This window comes from Drosophila busckii, chromosome X, assembly GCF_011750605.1.
Source record: "Drosophila busckii strain San Diego stock center, stock number 13000-0081.31 chromosome X, ASM1175060v1, whole genome shotgun sequence".
In the NCBI taxonomy this organism is placed as follows: domain Eukaryota; kingdom Metazoa; phylum Arthropoda; class Insecta; order Diptera; family Drosophilidae; genus Drosophila; species Drosophila busckii.
The window spans coordinates 16,209,664-16,227,398 of record NC_046608.1 but is presented as its reverse complement, the minus strand read 5'-3'; the positions used below and the strand labels follow the sequence as shown (position 1 = coordinate 16,227,398).

Below are 17,735 nucleotides of genomic sequence, written 5' to 3'. Positions count from 1 at the left end.
GCTTGACATGAAAGCATATAAAGTGTGATATTTATTTTGATTGGAATGCAAGTTAAATGAAGTTTTAGTCTGCGCTATTTATATTAAAATGTAATTTAATTAATTTAATTTATTTGCTAGTTTTTATTTATAAAATTATAGCTTGTTTCAATATTGTTGCTTAATGTTTGCTATGCATTTATGCCAATTTATTGATTTATCGATTGTTCCACTTATCGATACATATGCTGAGAGTTTAGCTTTGCTAGAAAATTCAATTTATTCTATTTTATTTTATTGGAAATGCAAGTTGCACAAATTGATCGATTTATCGATGGTATGACTTATCGATTTAGGCATATGCAGAGAGTTTTGTTTGCAAGAAAATTCAATTTACTAGATTTTATTTTATTTGCAGTGCAAATTGCGCAAACCTATCGACTTATCGATTGTTTTACTTATCGATTTTGGCATATGCATTTAGCTGTGCATATGCAAATTTGCATTTATCGATAAGCAAACTTATCGATTATTGCACTTATCAGCTAAGCAAATTGCCAAACTTAACGTAAATTAATTTGTTTTTAAGCAATTTTTACAGCAGCAATTTGCTCGCTTACATAGGCATTAACTACTGTACTTAGTATATATATATATATATATATATATTATATATATTCTATATACGTATCACCGTCTGTGTTGGGTGACTGCAATTTGAGCCAAAGTTAACCGCAGCTTTGGGGCAAAAATGTTCGTGGAACAAATGAATGTTGCCGACTGCCACATAAAGCTGCCACCACAGTGGCTGCTGCTCTAGCCTGTCTATCTCACTCGCACTCGCATGCACACTGTCCGTACGTCCGTCTGTCTGTCTGTCTGTTTTTTGCCGCGTCTGTTTGCTTTTTTCGGCAGTTTAACTGCAGGTCAAGAGAATCGCAATGCATCTCCAACACACAAAATGCTGACGCATCCACACAGCGCAGCCAAAGCCAACGCCACGTACATGGTCATTGTTACCACGCTCTCTAGCTATGTGTGTGTGTGCTTGTTTGTGTGTGTGTGTGGGTGGCTGCGCCCTTTAACCGCAGCAGCAGCGTTGTTCGCAGCAAAAACAGCGCAAGTCGAAATAATTGAAAAGCGGCTAAAGTTTATGGGCGAAAATAATTTTGCGGGCATTGGGCGCAGGCGGCGACGGCGGCGGCGGGACAGACGCCTTAAGTGCAGCAGCAGCTCCAAAAAGGGGTAGCAATCAATAGCTTTGCCCGCTCAGCAGCTGTGCACCAACAAAAAAAAGAAGAAGACGACGACAAATCTACAGTTGGAAGCAATTAAATGTTTTGGGGCAATTATTTTTTTGTTTTAAATAACTTAAGCTGGTTAAAGTGCTTAACTTGCAGCTGCTGGAAATTGATGAACTTTGCGGCTTGGATTTGGCCAAAAGAAATTGTAACCTTGAACACTTAGTTGGCATAAATTAGCTGTGATAAGTTATCAGTGATGACAAAGGAAAATAAATTTCAGCTATTTTACTGTATTAAATTTAACAAAGAAATGTTTTAAAAATATATAAATAAATTCAAATAATAACAAATTTAAATAAATTTAATTTTTTTAATTTTAAATTTGAGCATATATAAAGAAATCTGTAGCTTTATTATTATTCATAACTTTATATGCATTAATATTTTAATTGCTACTTTTGATTTGTAGTTTAAGCAATAAATTTATATTAAACAATATTTTAATTGCTACATTTCACGTACCAAGTTTTTAAATATTTTTTTATATTTTATATATTTGAATAAAAGCTAAAGAATATCTTAAAATCAATCAATATTTTAATTGCTAATCCAAGTTCTTAAATATTTTTTATATCAATGAATATTTTAATTTGAGTTTTCAACTATTTTTTATATATTTTAGAAATTAATTAAAATAATTTGGCACATATAATGCATATACTCAACTTTGTTGTTATAAATAATTATTATAGATTATAAAATTTAATTTTATTAATTTATGTTATTGTAAAAACAAAGCAAAGCTAATAGAACGAAGCTTGCAACAAATCAAATTGAGTTTCGAGCTTAAAGGACAGCTGCAACAATTGTACATTGGTGTCATTTGTGGTTTATTAGCAAATCACACAGACACACACACACACACATACGCACACACACACATAAGTTGTAGCTTGGCATATTCAAATGTGCGGTTTGGCACTCTTCAATTTACAACAAATCTTTCAACAGCAATTCAAACAGACGAAGCAGCAGCACACACACACATAAATCATACACACACACACACACACGCACATGCATATTTCTTACACACAATTGTCTCTTTTCTTTTGGCCTCCGCACAATGCATAAATTCCCCCCACACACCCCACGCTCTGCTCTAGGTCTTTACTCAGTCCCCAGTTGGCAGTTGTTAGTTGGCTGGTGTCGTCGTCGTCGTCGTCGTCGTCGCTGCTCCTTGTATAGTTTTGCCTTGGGAGCCAGCTCGACGCTCTCTCACTCTTTCACTCTCTCTCACTCTCTCACTCTGACAGTCAGTTCAAGTCTTCTTGGCTTTTGTGAATTGGTGTCCAAGCGTTTTATGTTTCAATTATGCGCAACTTGTGCCCCAACAATGGCGACGCTGCTCGCTCGCCTGCGCTAAATGATGATGCAAAGCGACGCGCTGCTCCAAAAAGGATCTCCTCAGTCTCTCTCTCTCTCTCTCACTCTCTCACTCTCAATGGCAGTGCGTATGGCAGTGCCCACTGTCTGCGGCAGTTGATGCATAAATTCCTTTAACATATGCCAAGCGGAAACTGCACACACGTGTGTGTCTGTGTGTCTGTGTGTCTGTGTGTGTGCGTTTATTTGCTTGTGGCACACACACACACACGAGCGTAGTGTGTGGCAAGGTGGCAAGTAGCCCAACAGTAATTTTGCCTTTGCTTAGGCCTTTGCACTCGGCAATTCAAACTTTAAAATAAAAACCTTTTTGGCATGCGGCCAAGCTTTCAATTTTGCTTGTAACTCTTGCTGCTTGTAACTTTAAGCTACAGTGTGGCTTCCCATAGCTGCTAATTGGGCTTTTTATGCAGCATTTTTCTTCGAGTACTAAGTCAAGTCCTTCTTGACCACAAGCTGATTAAGTGTTGCATTTTGTTAAGCGGATTAAGTGCTCGAGCACTTGCTTCAACTTAACACTCAAGCGCGTTCTTCAATTAATTGTTTTAAGCTCTTCATATACAAAATAAATAAAAATTTGACTAAAACATAAAATAAAATAATTATTTCCCAATAGTAAGTCTACGCGTTTAGTATAAAATGTAATAAGAATTGCATTAAATGTTAAAAAATATATATATTAAAATATTTTGGAAGCTATGTGCACATATATTTATATAAATGAAACTTTTAAGCTTTTAAAGGATTTTAATTTAAAGTATTTCCAACCTAATACGTAATAATATTGCTGTAAATATTAAATAAAAGCAGGACGATTCTTATTAAACAAAACTATGCAAGCTTTGTATTTTCAGCAATATTTTAAATTGAAAATTAAATAAATAAATCAAGTCTAGCTTTAACTCTAGTATTCACCTTAACTAACAATTGCTGACATTAAACATAAACAATAACAAACTGCGCAAAAAATTACAAATTTTCAATTTGTTGTCTCACTCCCAAGCGAGCGCGCACACAAAATGGCGAAACACATACCATGGGCCAAGTATATACAGCTGTGTACTATGGGCAATAACAATAGCAACAGCGAAGAAAAAAAAATGCAAAATTTATTATTGTTTTTGTTATATTTGTTGTAGGCTTGCTGCTGCGCAGATCGGTCGCAAAGGCCAAACCGGACAAAAAAAAAAAAAAAAAATGATGATGACGCAGCTTTGGCCGAGCCCAGCGCGCAGCTCACGCAGCGACAGCAACAACAACAATTGTTGTAAACGCAGCTCAGAGACTTGGGCACAGCCTCAGAGTCAAAGTTATCAAGGTCTGGCCAATCAAAATGCCAGCCAGCCCAGAGGCAGTGCGCATTACAATGTACAAGAGGGGGCTCCCAACGGCAAACGTATTGCAAGCCTTTTCGATCGACGTCAATGAACAGGTGTGAAGTCGAACAGACAAAAACGAAAAACAAAAAGAAAAAAATAAATAACCGTAATACCAGCGGCAGATAAGACAGCTACGCTCTCGCGCTCGCTCGTACTCGCTCGCACTTGCTTTGCCAGTCCCACAAACAAAGCAGAGAGCGCCAAAGCACGAAACCTGCTCGTGAGAGCACCGCTGCCGATCGCTTTGCGAACGAAGCTCAGCAGCCAGTGAGAGAGCCAGAGAGTGAGAGAGATCCAACGACTGGGGCTGGGCCAGCGCCCAGCAAGCTCAAAAAGCGTCAGAGCGAGAGCGAAGCGCGCGCGCAAAAAGAAATAAGTAAATTAACAATTTTGTAACTCTCTCTACAATGGAAAAAAAACGCCACTGCATGAATAAATAAAAGGGGAGGCGTCAACAATAAAGCGAAGACAAAGTCAAAAAGCAACAACGCAAATGCAAAAAAAGCGTTGACAAAGATCAGAGCGCGTCTTGGAGACTGCGCACACACACACAGCTATATATAATTATAGCTGTTGTCTCTCGGCCGCAACGAATGGCGAGCAAGCGCTTTATAAGTCGCGCGTGCCCATTGAAATATGACAAAGTTTCAACATATATGTATATATATACATATATATATATATATGTTTTTTTTATTTGTTTTACTTTGCCTGCCATAACACCGGAAATTTGCATAAAACATTGCCGTATTGACACACTTGAGTGTACCGCATCAAATATATATACAAGTCTCTATGTTTTGCCCAACACTTGCAAAGCTCTAAAAATATGTTTGAAAGCCAGTTTATGTTTAAGTTTATAAAAATAAATGTTAAACTTGCTTTTGACATATAAAACAATTAAAACAATAGTGCTGCCTGTTAAATAAAATATAAAAAAAATGTAAATAAATTGTTTTCAAAATATTATATATTTTTTACATACAAGCTGTTTGCCTATGTTTTGTGTTGTTTTAAATTGCATAAAAAATTCAACATAACTAACAAATAAATTAATTAATTTAGCAGAATGAAAATATTTCAAATTCAAATATTTGCGCTGTGCATTTAATAAGCGCATAACTAAAAAAATAAATAAATTTAGTTTGCTCAACAGTTTTAAATAAACTAAACTAATCAGAATGTATTTGTTTATGTTAAATTGTATTAAAAATTCCAAACAATATCTAGATATATATCGCTTCGAAAAGAATAAATAATGTATGCCTAGCCAGCTAATTAATAGTATTAAAATAATATATATATAGCGCTGAAAAATCCATTGCGCTAAAGTAAAATATTTAAAAAAAAGCAAAATAATTTCAAGAGTAAATTGAATATAAATGTATATCTTATATATAAACTGTATAATATGAAAGCTATAAGCTGTGTGTGCATTAAAGTACAGTATGTGTGAATATAGCAATGCACATATATCAAACTGGCTCTCAATTACCAGAGCAATCAGCAGGGAATGCATTTGGGTGACCGAAAATGCAAACAATTTAAACAAATAAGCGACAAAGCGCATTCGAAAGAAAGGAAGTAAGAGAGTGGGAGGGGGAGGCAAAGAAGAATTTCAAGGTGTGCGCTACAATGGCATCTTAATCGTAATAATTACAAGCATATGCTGATAATAATAATAATGGTAACTATGCTGGGGCAAGCGACTGACTTGACTGCGAATGGAATTGTAAATTGTGTCGCCGCCGCAAAAGCGGAAATGGGGAGTGCCGCATCGCACAGGCAGCGAGAGAGAATTCTTGGAGGGAGGGGGAGCAGAGAGGGGGGTAGGGTAACCCTTTTGCGAGTGCCATGATTGATTTATTTATTTGTGCTTGGGAGAGACGCACGCGTTGTAGTCTACAGAGTCTTTGAAATCAGTAATCATTGAATTAAATTATGCCAAAAAGAAGAAACCGTGCCATCATCATCATCATCATCATCGTCATCATCATGAGCTCTTGCCGCACCCACCAGCAAGCAGCAACGTTGTTGCAACGCCGCCGCACGCGTCCGTTTTGTTGGTCACATGCCAAAACTGTTCATTGGCTGTGAAGTTTTTATTGAATTGCCGCAGCGCTTGTAGCTGCATGCAACACCCACACACACACACGCAACAGAGCGAGAGAGCGAGTGCACACCTTAGACTCAGTTGCAGTCGCAGTCGCAGTCGCAGTCGCAGTCGCAGTCTCAGCAGCTGACCAGACTTGGCAGTTGGAAGATCTCTGGCTGGCTGCTGCGCCTTTTTGCGTGGGCTGCGTTTTCAATCTGCGCCTTGTGCTATTTATAAACTGTTTGACAGACTGACTGACGCACTGACTGACTGACTAACTGGCTGCATGAGCGCAGCACAAAAATAATAATAATTGCCTGCTGCTCAATTAAAACGCTTAAAACTAAGTCCAGTTGTCTTTAGCTACGATTCGACATACACTTTGCTTTGTTTGCTCAAAACCCCAAACAAGTGGCGGGGTATGCACAACATATGGCAAGTGTATGTTGCCATAGCTTGTAGCTTATACTTAATATTAATGCTAACTAAAAAAATTAATTTGTTACTTATTTTTTAGCTTGAGACTTCACTTAAGTGCAAACTAACTAATTTTTAGCTTTTTATTCAATTTATTTTTAAGCTTGTAATTAAGTTTATACTATATGAATATTTTTTTAATTAATGTCAAGAATTTATTATATTTTTAAATATATTTAAGAGTAATTAAAAGTGCCATTATTTTTATAATAATTTTAAGTGAAATTTTACAAGGCATATAATTAAAATATTATATGTTTAAGTTTACCCATTTTTTTGTTCATTTACATTTATTTGTTTTATTTTATTTGCTAATTTACTTTATTAATTTGAAAATTGAATATTGAATAGTTTAATATTCAAATATTTATTAATTTAATATTCACAGTAATTAAAAGTTAAATTTTATAAGGCATATATTATAATATTATAGCACAAATTGTTATTATTTATATGTTTAAGTTTATATATTTTTGTTCTTCATTTATATTCATTTGCTTTAATTTATTAATTTGGAAATTCAATATTGAATTGTTCCAATATTCAACTATTTATATATTATTATAAGGCATAAATTTGTATTATTTATATTTTCATTCATTTCTTTTGCTGATTTATACAAAGTGTATATGCAAGTTGGCTGCTCTCCTGCTAGTTTGGCTTGTATTTATTTTTAGGTAACATCTTCGGCTTTTGCGTAGGCGCGAGCGTACGCCAACCTCCTTTTGCGGGCCCTGGCTTTGGCCCTGGCACTAAATCGCGCTGCCCTCTCTCACTCTCCCCCCTCCCCCCCTCCCTCCCTCCCTCTCTCGATCGCTCTTTGTCTTGTGGCCTGCTGCCTGCCTCACTTTTGTTTGCCTAATTTATGCGCCTGGCGCAATTGACTTGAAAACTACTTTTTTAGCTATTTTGGCAGCTTTTTTTTGCTAGTTTATTATTACAATTTTTTTTGAGGCGATTTCCTGTGCGGAAGCGGCGGCAGCAGCTGCGCTAGGCGCTCATGTTGCAACAACGACTTGTGGCACGTGTTTAGCGCCCAACGAAGACGCGTGCGCAAAATTCTAAGCCAACGAAAGGGGCGGCAAATCATTCAGTTATTTACATATAAACGCTATATATATATATAAATTTTGCGCTTCTGTTTTGCTCGCTGGGTACGCAAAGCGTAGCATAAAAAAAAAAAAAGCGAAAATTTGTGTTTTTGTTGCAGGCCACAGCTGCTTGGGCGCTGAGTAAACACAAAAGGTGCCAAAAAGTGGGTGGCGCGGCTCGGCTCGGCCCAGCCCAGCCCAGGCCGGCCCTTTGCCCCAGCTCGCGCTGCTATTGAAAGTGAAAAGTTTGCCCAAGTGCAAACTACGCGACGGCAGCAGCGACGCCAGCAGCCGCATCAGGCGGCGGCGTCTACGACAATGTCATAAAAATATGCGCGTCAAAACAAACTTGGTAAAAGATTCATTAAGTTTGCTACTTGACTGCCCATTTGGCCTTTTTTTCTTTGCATTTTCCTTTGCGTTACATTTTTTAAACGGTTTTCTCTTTCAGCATTTAACAGCTGACTTGCTGTAAATTGCGTATACGCCATGTTAAGCGCGCTGCCCAAGGCACCGCAGTCAATCAAAAATCGTGCAAGGCAAAGGCGAGCGACAAACACAGCTGCCTATGCAATTAGCTGAAATAATTAAATATATATTCCCAGTTTGTTTAATAATTTAAAATCATTTTTCTTTGCTATTTACATTTGATTTTTATTATGTGTGTTTTTTTATATTTCTGTTAAACAGCGTGAATTTACTCTAAATTGTATGTTATTAATTTTCGAAACTTTCCTATTTCTAATCTATTATTATTTTAGAATTTCTTAAGCTTTTTGGCGTTTTTATAATTAAAAAAATATTTTTTTTATATTTGTATATTTATTTTTAATATTTAAAACTTAGCTTTATTTTATGTATTAATACTCTGAATTTAATGTAATTAATTTTCGAAACTTTGCTATTTCTCATACTTTATTATTTAAGTAGATTAGTAAAATTCTTAAGCATTTTTGCGTTATTATATTTTGCAATTTAAACGAAATATTTGCTTAAGCATTTTTTTAAATTTGTATATTTATTTTTAATATTTAAAAGTATTATTTATTTTTATACATTTATTTCAGTTGTTAATTCTAGAATTAAATGTTATTAATTTTTTAAGCTCTGATATTCCTAATCTTAGTAATATTTTAGTAAATTCCTTTCTCTATTTGGCTTTATTATATTTTGTAACTTTTATATTTGTACATTTTTTTATTTGTATATTTAAATTTAATATTAAAAAAATTGTTATTCATTTTTATATATTTATTTCTAGCAAACGCCTTATTTTATGTATTAATACTCTGAATTAAATGTTATTAATTTTCATAGAAAATTTTTAAACTTTTTGGCGTTATTATATTTTTTAATTTGAACAAATGTTTTTTTATATTTGTATATTTATTTTTAATATTTAAAAAAATGGTTTTTTATAATTTACATTCATTTCTAGCACAAGCTTAGTAATTATACGCTAATTTCTGTGCGTATATTTTTTAATTTAATTTTTAACATATATAAAATTAAATGCAATTATTCTTTTATATATATTTATTTTATAAATTTTTTTAATTGCTGTATATTTATTTATTTGGCTGCTGTTGCATTATAATTATTATATTTATATACAAAATCAATTCTGCTGCATTTTCAGTTCCAAATTTATGCATTTGAACTCAAAGTTCATCGTTTTCTAACATTATTTGCTCAAAAGTTAAGCAGGGCAAAGAGACAGAGAGAGAAAAAACTGATTAACGGCTGCAGCTGCTGCGCTGCATCCTGTTTGAGCATATCTCACTTGCATTTACACACACACACACACGCATACACCTATAGAGCGCTGTCTCATGTGTGTGTGTGCGTGTGTGTGTGTGCTTAAAGGACATGAGCTGCTGTAAGGGGGTTTCTTTTTTGTTTTTGCTTTTTATTTTTGTTTTATGTCAAACTGCATGCGGCGCTTTGTTTCGTACGCTTTTTTTTCTATACGGCTTCGCCTTTCTTTTTTACTTTTTTGTGTATATTTTTGACGAAATATTAAAAGTGGACTGAGAGTGCAAACAAAAGCCAAAAGCGTCGTCTATATATATTTAAAACAAAAGAAAGTGCAAAACAATTCATGCGCCTGGCCGGAATCGCAATATACACACACACACACATGCATGTGCATCTGTGTGTGTGTCTGTTATAACGGAGCTTGGGTCTGTCGCTGGCGCTGGTCGAGCGACCGCCCGCTGTAGTCAAGAGTGTCGAATATGGCAAAAAGGACATGAGAGCCGCCTTGCGACAAAACTTGCGGATGCACCTCGCACTCTCTCTCTCTCTCTCCGCTCTAGCGGACAAGAGGGAAGCTGCAAAGTCACCGCAGCGGAAGCAAACTTGAGCTCTGCGTTCAGCGTGTTTGTGGCGATTATGCTGCCAGTGGCAGTCGCACCACCCCCCCTCAGAGTTCCCACCCACAAGCCACAGCGCGTTGCCCGCTGCGTTGCTTGGCCCCAAAAAAATATAATATATCTATATATATGTATATATAAGAAGTCAGCAAGTTGCAATTTATTTTGGTTCAATCCACTGCCAAGTTGAATTTCAAATGCATTTAACATTTTGACATCGTCTTTAGCTTTAACCCTGCAGTGGTCCACACAAACTGTGAGAACTTTAAATATTTTCAAATTTAGTGTCACTCATTAACTATTTTTGTTACTTTATAGCATCGCAATAATATAATTTGTATAATATCCGTACATATTGTTATGAATTTTAAGTTTTTGATTTGCTTGCAGTTTTTATAATGAAAAATTTTATACAAATTTCAAATGCATTTAACATTTTGACATCGTCTTTAGCTTTAACCCTTAAGACAAGTTGGGACTTTAAATATTATAAAATTTAGTAACACTCATTTACTAGTTTTATTAATTTGTACAATTTGCTTACATATTTGTTATGAACTTTGATTTTTTTATTTTCTTGCAGTTTTTATAATGAAAAATTGCATACAATTAACAATTTATAAATAAAATAGTAAATTTGCTTGCATTTCTTAGACGCAAAAATTTATAAATTATTATTTTTTATTTTTTTTTTAAATTTATTTATTATAACAAGTAGTGCGCTATATGTTTTATATTTTACTTTAAGTAGCGCTTGATTTAAGTGTATTTAGAATTCGTTTGTGCTGTATTTGAAGCACACACAGCAAACGTTTTGACTTTGCCCGTAACCAATTGTGTTTTGCATATTTAATAGAATGAACGTTTATTTTTATTTTTTTTAAATACAAATTTTAATAGAACATTTTAAACTAAAATAATAATGCAAATAAATTAATATATTTTAATAAATTTCAAAGTGAATATGTTTTCACCAACATGCACTTTCGATGCAGCCACACAAGGTTAAGCCCCGCAGTGGAACAAAATTAAACATGCACCTTGAACTAGCCCAAAGCAAGCAGACAGTTATCCATTAGTGAGCAACGAAGGGGCAGGGGCAGGGGCAGGGGCAGGGGGTGGTAGCGCAGGTTTGTTATAACAATTGCAACTGCGGCGCGGGCCTAAAGCGCGTGCTGAGTTTTTTTTTTTATTTTTGGTTGCCATGACGCCTGAAATTGGCAACAGTAGCGCGCAGCTCTCGCTCTCTGTGTGTGAGATAAACAACTGCGAAATGGACGCAAAACCACACACAGCAGGCCACCACCCAGCAGCACCACCAGCCAGCACCACCGCCTTCGATGCGCCTGGCCGCTCATTTAACTTTGGTTTGGACACTCGTGTGTTTGGTCGATAATCAAATTATAAAACTCCAAGCATAAATAATAGAAAACCGAATGCAAAGATGCCCAACTAAACAGTTGCCAGGACTAACCCACCCCACCCCCCACCCCACACACGCCCACAGTTTATAGCCTAATGTGGGCAACGCTCAATCGATTTAACAGTTTCGAGGCCAGCTGGCGATCCAGGGCTACGTACCGCTCGATTAGCTCTCAGCCCTTTCAGAGCTCTTGACCACTCTGCTCAAGCGTAACCATTGAGCCGGTGCCTGGGGCTGTGCCTTTGGCCAGTGGCAGGTGAAAAATAAGCAGCCTGTGCCGCATGTGGCAAGTGGCATGTGGCATGCAACTGCAGCCAAAGCTTTTGTGTTTGTTTTTTTATAACAAAAACACTTGCGCAAATATTTTGAATTTGGGTTAAGCAAACAATTAGCCAAGCACTTAAAAAATAAAAACAAATTGTAACAATATATATTTTATATTTTAGCAAACAATATAATATTTTATACAAAAAATGATTGTAAGATTACTTTACATATTTGCACTTAATTTTTTATTAATTAGAAATCAAAAGAAACATTTTAAATTCATTTAATATCGAAATCAATTGAGCCTAAAATTTTACTTTTAATTACGAATTTATAAAAAAAAATAGTGCAAATAATTAAAGTAATCTTACAATAATTTTTGTATTAAATGGTGAATAATAAATGTAAAGAATTTTAAATCAACATAAAATATTTGCTTTTGCCAAAGAGCACAGAAATATTAAAATAATTTTCTTTGAAATAAAAAAGTAGCTTGAAAATTTTCGCAAAATATTCCATCAAAATATTTTTGCATAATTTCGATTATTTAATAATTATTACTAAGCAAATTTTTTTTACAAACTATTTATATTTTAAACTAAATTATTGGCTTATAATTCAAATATTTATAAGCGACTTAAATGTAGCTCAAGTAGCTCAAAATTTCAATACAACTATTCCTAATTAATTCACAGCAATAAACTTTGGCTAACAATGCAGTAAACATTTAAAAAATAAACTAAAATATGTACACTGATAAAATTTAAAATTTTGTGCGCTTTATTTTGAAATTTTGAGCTACTTGAGCATAAGTCGCTTATAAATATTTGAATTATAAGCCAATAATTTAGTTTAAAATAAAACATAAAGCTTAAAATTTGTATTCTAAGAATTTGAAGCAATACAGGGCAACGACAAGAGAGATTTTTGGGCAATTGAAGTTGTTCTCGGAAGTTAAGTTGATAAAAAATAAAAGACGACACTCGACGCTCGTCATGACGAAATCTTGTTTAAACGAAGATCAAAAAGATGCCAACAACAACAACAAGAACAGAAAAATTAATAATGAAATTGTAGCAATTAATTATGATATGAAAAAAAGACAAGAGACAATTGCCACACCTGATGAGCGTGAGTTGTGAGGGCGGGCGCGTGGGTGTGGCAGCTAAAAAAAAAATTTTTTTTAGGCAATTGATAAGCGCAATTGTCTGCTCAATACACTTGGTTCTTTTTTTTTTTTTGGGGAAAATGTTGCCGTTGGCAATTAGTCGCTATATAGGCAGTTATCAGCAGTTGAGATAGACGCAGCGCAGGGTTGGGGGGGGGGGGCTGCCTTGATTGTCTCACAAATATAAAAAAGAATGAGAAACGATATTTTATATCGTAACAACAATAACAAGGCAAACAACTTTGCAGGCAATTAAAACTGTTTTGAGTACAACATAGAGAGAGAGAGAGAGAGAGAGAGAGAGAGAGAAGGCTGGAGAATTGGTTACCAGGTGGGGTGGGGGTGGTTAGTTTGACAAGTGCGTCATGGGGGCAGTTGCAGACTCTTGAACTGAATGGACGCCTGGGTGTTGTTTATATCTAGATAACAGACCATAGATAAGTTTGATTGCATAGAGCGACAACGAAGAAGAAGCAGCAGCAGAGCCAGTGGAAAATAAAGCAAAAATCTCTGCCAAAAAATATGTATAATATATATTTTTATAGCTGATATGATATATATATAGCTACGCCTTTGAACTAGCCGTGACCATATTTTGTTTAGCTGGAAATTTACGCCGGACAAGCCCAACAACAACAAAAAAAAAAAAAAAAATTGCCATAAACATCGCCAGGCGGACCTTAACTTTACAGCCACGCCAACACTAAAAAATAATACCATAACAATCTGAGAAATCATGGCAAAACACACCTAAACGTTTAGCGTGGCTTTGATTTTGATTTTTTTTTTGTTGAACGTTGCGCGATATCGGCGAGCGATAAACATAACTACCAGTTAACTATATGATATAGGCCAGCTATATACATATATATATATATAGCGCTGATACGTCATTAGCACAAGCAAATCAATAGTCGCTTTGTTAGGCAGTTTTGGATATACTCAAATTAATTTTGCATTTTGTAACATGAAATATGTAAGCAAATGTAGCAAACTATATAAAATATAAATAATATATATAAATATAATTAATAGCTCAAAAACTTTTTTTAATATGCATATATTTAGAATTTTGAAAAATATTGAGCTGCATTCAAGTTTGAAAACTTCATTATTGGCGCATAAGCTGCTCAAATTTTTGACATCCTAACTCATCCTCATAAACACTAAAATATTTGATAAATATGCAAAGCAATTAAAGCATAAAATGAAATTTAATTGTTTTCAATTAATTTATTATTTTTGGTCTATCAAGTGTTTTTATATTAAAATATTACATTTCGAGTTTTAGTTATTTCGCTATTAACACATAAAACGTGCAAATTTCTTCTTTCTTCAATTATTTATATATAAAATTTATTTATTGGCGCTAAAGCTTATTTAAATTTAAATATATCAAAGCAGTATTTATTAAATTAGTTAAGTTAAATTTTTGCGTATATTACTAAAGTATTTAAGTTTAAACATTTAATTATGATTTAATTTCTTGCAAAATATAATACTAGTACTTGTGTCATCATTTGTTAATATATTTTTAATGCTTGCTAAATATTTGAAACAATGCATTAAAAAATAAAATGCTAAATATTTGCTACACTAAAATAAATTTTACTGCACTTTGCCACATTTTCTATTTCGTTCATTTTATTATATTATTTATTTGCTGCAACACTTGCAAGCTTAAGACTTAACTTGTCCCACAGGTGTCTACGCAATTTGCCAATCAGAAAACCCGTCAGCGGCATTTGTTTAAATTGTCTAGGCAGCTTGTATTTTATATATATACATATATTTATTGGAATGGAATTCATCACTCACCTTGTGCAATTCGAACTGCGGGCATTTTAATTCTCATGTTTGAGTTCCCAGTTGCCGGAAAGAATGTTTCGAAACTTTCTTCTTAAAATTTTCCTTTTTCTTTGGCAAGCGAGTGCGCGCCCACCAAAAAAAAAAAAAAACACAGAAGAGAAGCCACCAAATGCAAAATGCGAGAAGCAACTTTGACGTAGAAAATTCACAGACAGCTGTTCTTATAAACAGTTAACCACTGCACAGAGAGATAATGCTTAAAGCTGGGAGAGAGACTACAGTTAGTTTTGATTTGTTTTGTATTGCACTTGGAGTTTGTTAATCGATCGATCAGTTGAGTTCCAACTTCAGTTTGGTTGGCTTCAGTTTTCTAAACTTTCTGCTTGTCATTTTGGCTTTATTTTTAAGTAATTAAAATAGTAGAGCATTGACATTATTATTGACAAGCATTTAAACAAAAACAAAACAAACACGTAAAAAAAAATTCAAAACACACGCAGTTGCAGTTGTTGTTGTTGCTGTTTTCTTATAGGAACCGTTATGCACTTGCTGTTGTTGTTGTTGTTGTTGTTTACATTTTACGAATCCAATTGGAAACACTTGGGCAACAAAAAAAAAAGAAGCAAACAGTTTGAAATACTAGTACAGAATATTGTTTTGTTATTTATTATTGCCGCTTGTCTGTTTTTGTTTTTTATTTATTTTATATTTTGGGTCTAACGGTAACAACGGCGGAAATACGCGGACTACTGCTCTCTGGGCTGGCGACTGTGCTAACTGTGCGAGGCGTCAAGCGGCGGCAAGCGCGTCTTCTTGCTGACTCTGCCAACGGTTGTCCAACCCAAGAGCCCAAAGCCCAGAGCCAAGCGTAGTGAATGGGCAGCGACAGCGCTGCTAGCAGAGCGCGAGCGAAAGAGAGAGAGAGAGAGAGAGAGAGCGCGCGCGAATGAAAACTAAACCAAACCGAAAGCTTAAAACGAAGCAGCAACTGGACGCGAGCGAGCGACAGTGCGTAGCAGCGAGAGAGCGCGCAGCCGAAACGAAGCGAGAGAGCGCGCGTTCGTCAAACAGTTAGTTAAGCATGTGAGAGAGAGAGCGCACGCTTATACGTTTATGCGCTTGTGTCTGTGTGCCTGTGTGTGTGAGTGTGTGACAAAAGCTGCTGGGCTATGGCCAAGGCGCATTTAGTTTTTGGGGGTCGGTCGGTCCGAACGCGACGATGTCCTGCGTGCGACTGACTTGACTGACTGTTAAACTGACTGTTGTGTTTTTTTTTTTTTTCTCATTTTTGTTCGAGCGCAGCGCAGCGTCGCGCGTTTACCGTTAATTCAATTTCATTTTAGGGCTTTGCACTTTTTAATGCCAATCTGAACAACAGCAGCAGCGTCGGCGTCGGCGGCGGCGTCAACGTTAGCGTCGCTGCCTACGCTTACGTGTGGCTTTTGGGGTGGTGGTGGGTTGAGTTTTGTTTATTTGCTTTGCTTTGGCACACTCGTTGGTCCGTTGGTCGTCATATGTGTGTGTGCATGTGTGTGTATTTGTGTTTGTATGTGTGTGCGTATGTGGGGGTGGACACATGTGTGTGCAAGCGAGATAGCTATACAGCCGTATGCTTGACTTGCCTTGGCGCAAGCAAAATAGCCAAGAGCTTGCTGCTGGCGTCGCTGCCAGCGTCAAACACACACACACACACACATGTGTCTGTCCGTCACTTTGCCGGCTTTTATTATTAACAATAACAACAACAACAATTCGCAGCTCAAGCTGCGCGCGCAGCTTTTGTCGCTGCCACGCCTCGACTTTAAGTTTGTTTTTTTTTTTTTTTATTTGAAGCAACAGCAATAACAACTAACTTAAATTTTATTTTGTTTATTCTTTTTTTAAATTTTTGCTTTTTGTTTATATTTTTATTTGCATTTTTACCTTTTGCAAATTTTGTTTTTATTTCATTTTGTTTTTGTTTTTGGCTTAGCACATTTTACGTATTTTTTGTTATTGAGTTTTGACGTAATTTTTGTGTTTCTGTGTCGCGCCCGCGTATTTTGTGGCACGTCCTCGCAACGCGACTGCTCGTGTGCATCTAATAAACTAAACTTAGTTTATGCCCATCTTCCATTCAACAAGAGGCCACTGCCAGTGCCACTGTCGACGGCGCGGCGCTGGCTGCGGCGCTAGCTTTGGCCGAACCAACCAAACCACTCGCCAGCGTCGCAGTCGCAGTCAGCGCGCTAAAGCGTCGGCGTCAGCAAACCCAACCACCCGCCCGACCGCCCGCTAAGCCGACCCCCCCGCAGCATTCAGAAAACGCTTTCAGTTGTGTCGTGCAGCAAGCAAGCCAAGCCGGCTGCTTGTTTTGTGGCAAGTTCGAGTTGCGGCTGCCTCAACTGCAATTCGTATGTGGCATGACACACACACACACACACACATACATGTGTTGATTACAGTTTTTAAGCTATTTTAAAATTTCGCTTAACTTATATATATTATTTGTTATGCATTTTATTAAAGCTTAAGTCATATAATTTAATAATCAATATATTAAAAAATAAAAAATGAAAGTTCAGTAGCTTAAGTCGTATAATTTAACAATTAATTTATTAAAAAAAATTAAAATAGTTAAAAAAAATTCAAAATAGAGCAAAAATGAAACTTAGGTAGCTTAAGTCATATAAATTAATTTAAAAAAAAAAATTAAAATAGAAAAGAAAAATAAAGCATTAAGTCATATAATTTAAAAAATTTCTTATGTCAAATTTAGCACTTTCGTAAAAGTATAAAATTTTATACATTTTTTGATATTTATTTATTATTATTAAAAAAAATTGTACTCATTTTTTTTTAAATAAGTAAAAGCCTAATGTAATGTAAATTTATAGATAGATAATAGAAAATGTCTTTTGTCAAATTTAGAACTTATATATTTATATATATTTCATTACTTATTTATAATATGAATTATTAATTATTAAATATTTAAAAACC

At 35.3% G+C, this 17,735-nt stretch overlaps 1 protein-coding gene across 1 annotated transcript in view; it reads right to left on the bottom strand.

Moving 5' to 3' along the window:
- The window catches only part of LOC108604969 (AF4/FMR2 family member 4), a 58,190-nt gene extending 43,019 nt beyond the window's left edge, over positions 1 to 15,171 (bottom strand). Inside the window, exon 1 of the mRNA XM_033294502.1 lies at positions 14,763 to 15,171. Within this exon, the coding sequence (XP_033150393.1) occupies positions 14,763 to 14,799 (37 nt within the window). The 5' untranslated portion in view covers positions 14,800 to 15,171. The remainder of the gene's footprint in view (positions 1 to 14,762) is intronic.
- Positions 15,172 to 17,735: the final 2,564 nt, after the last annotated feature.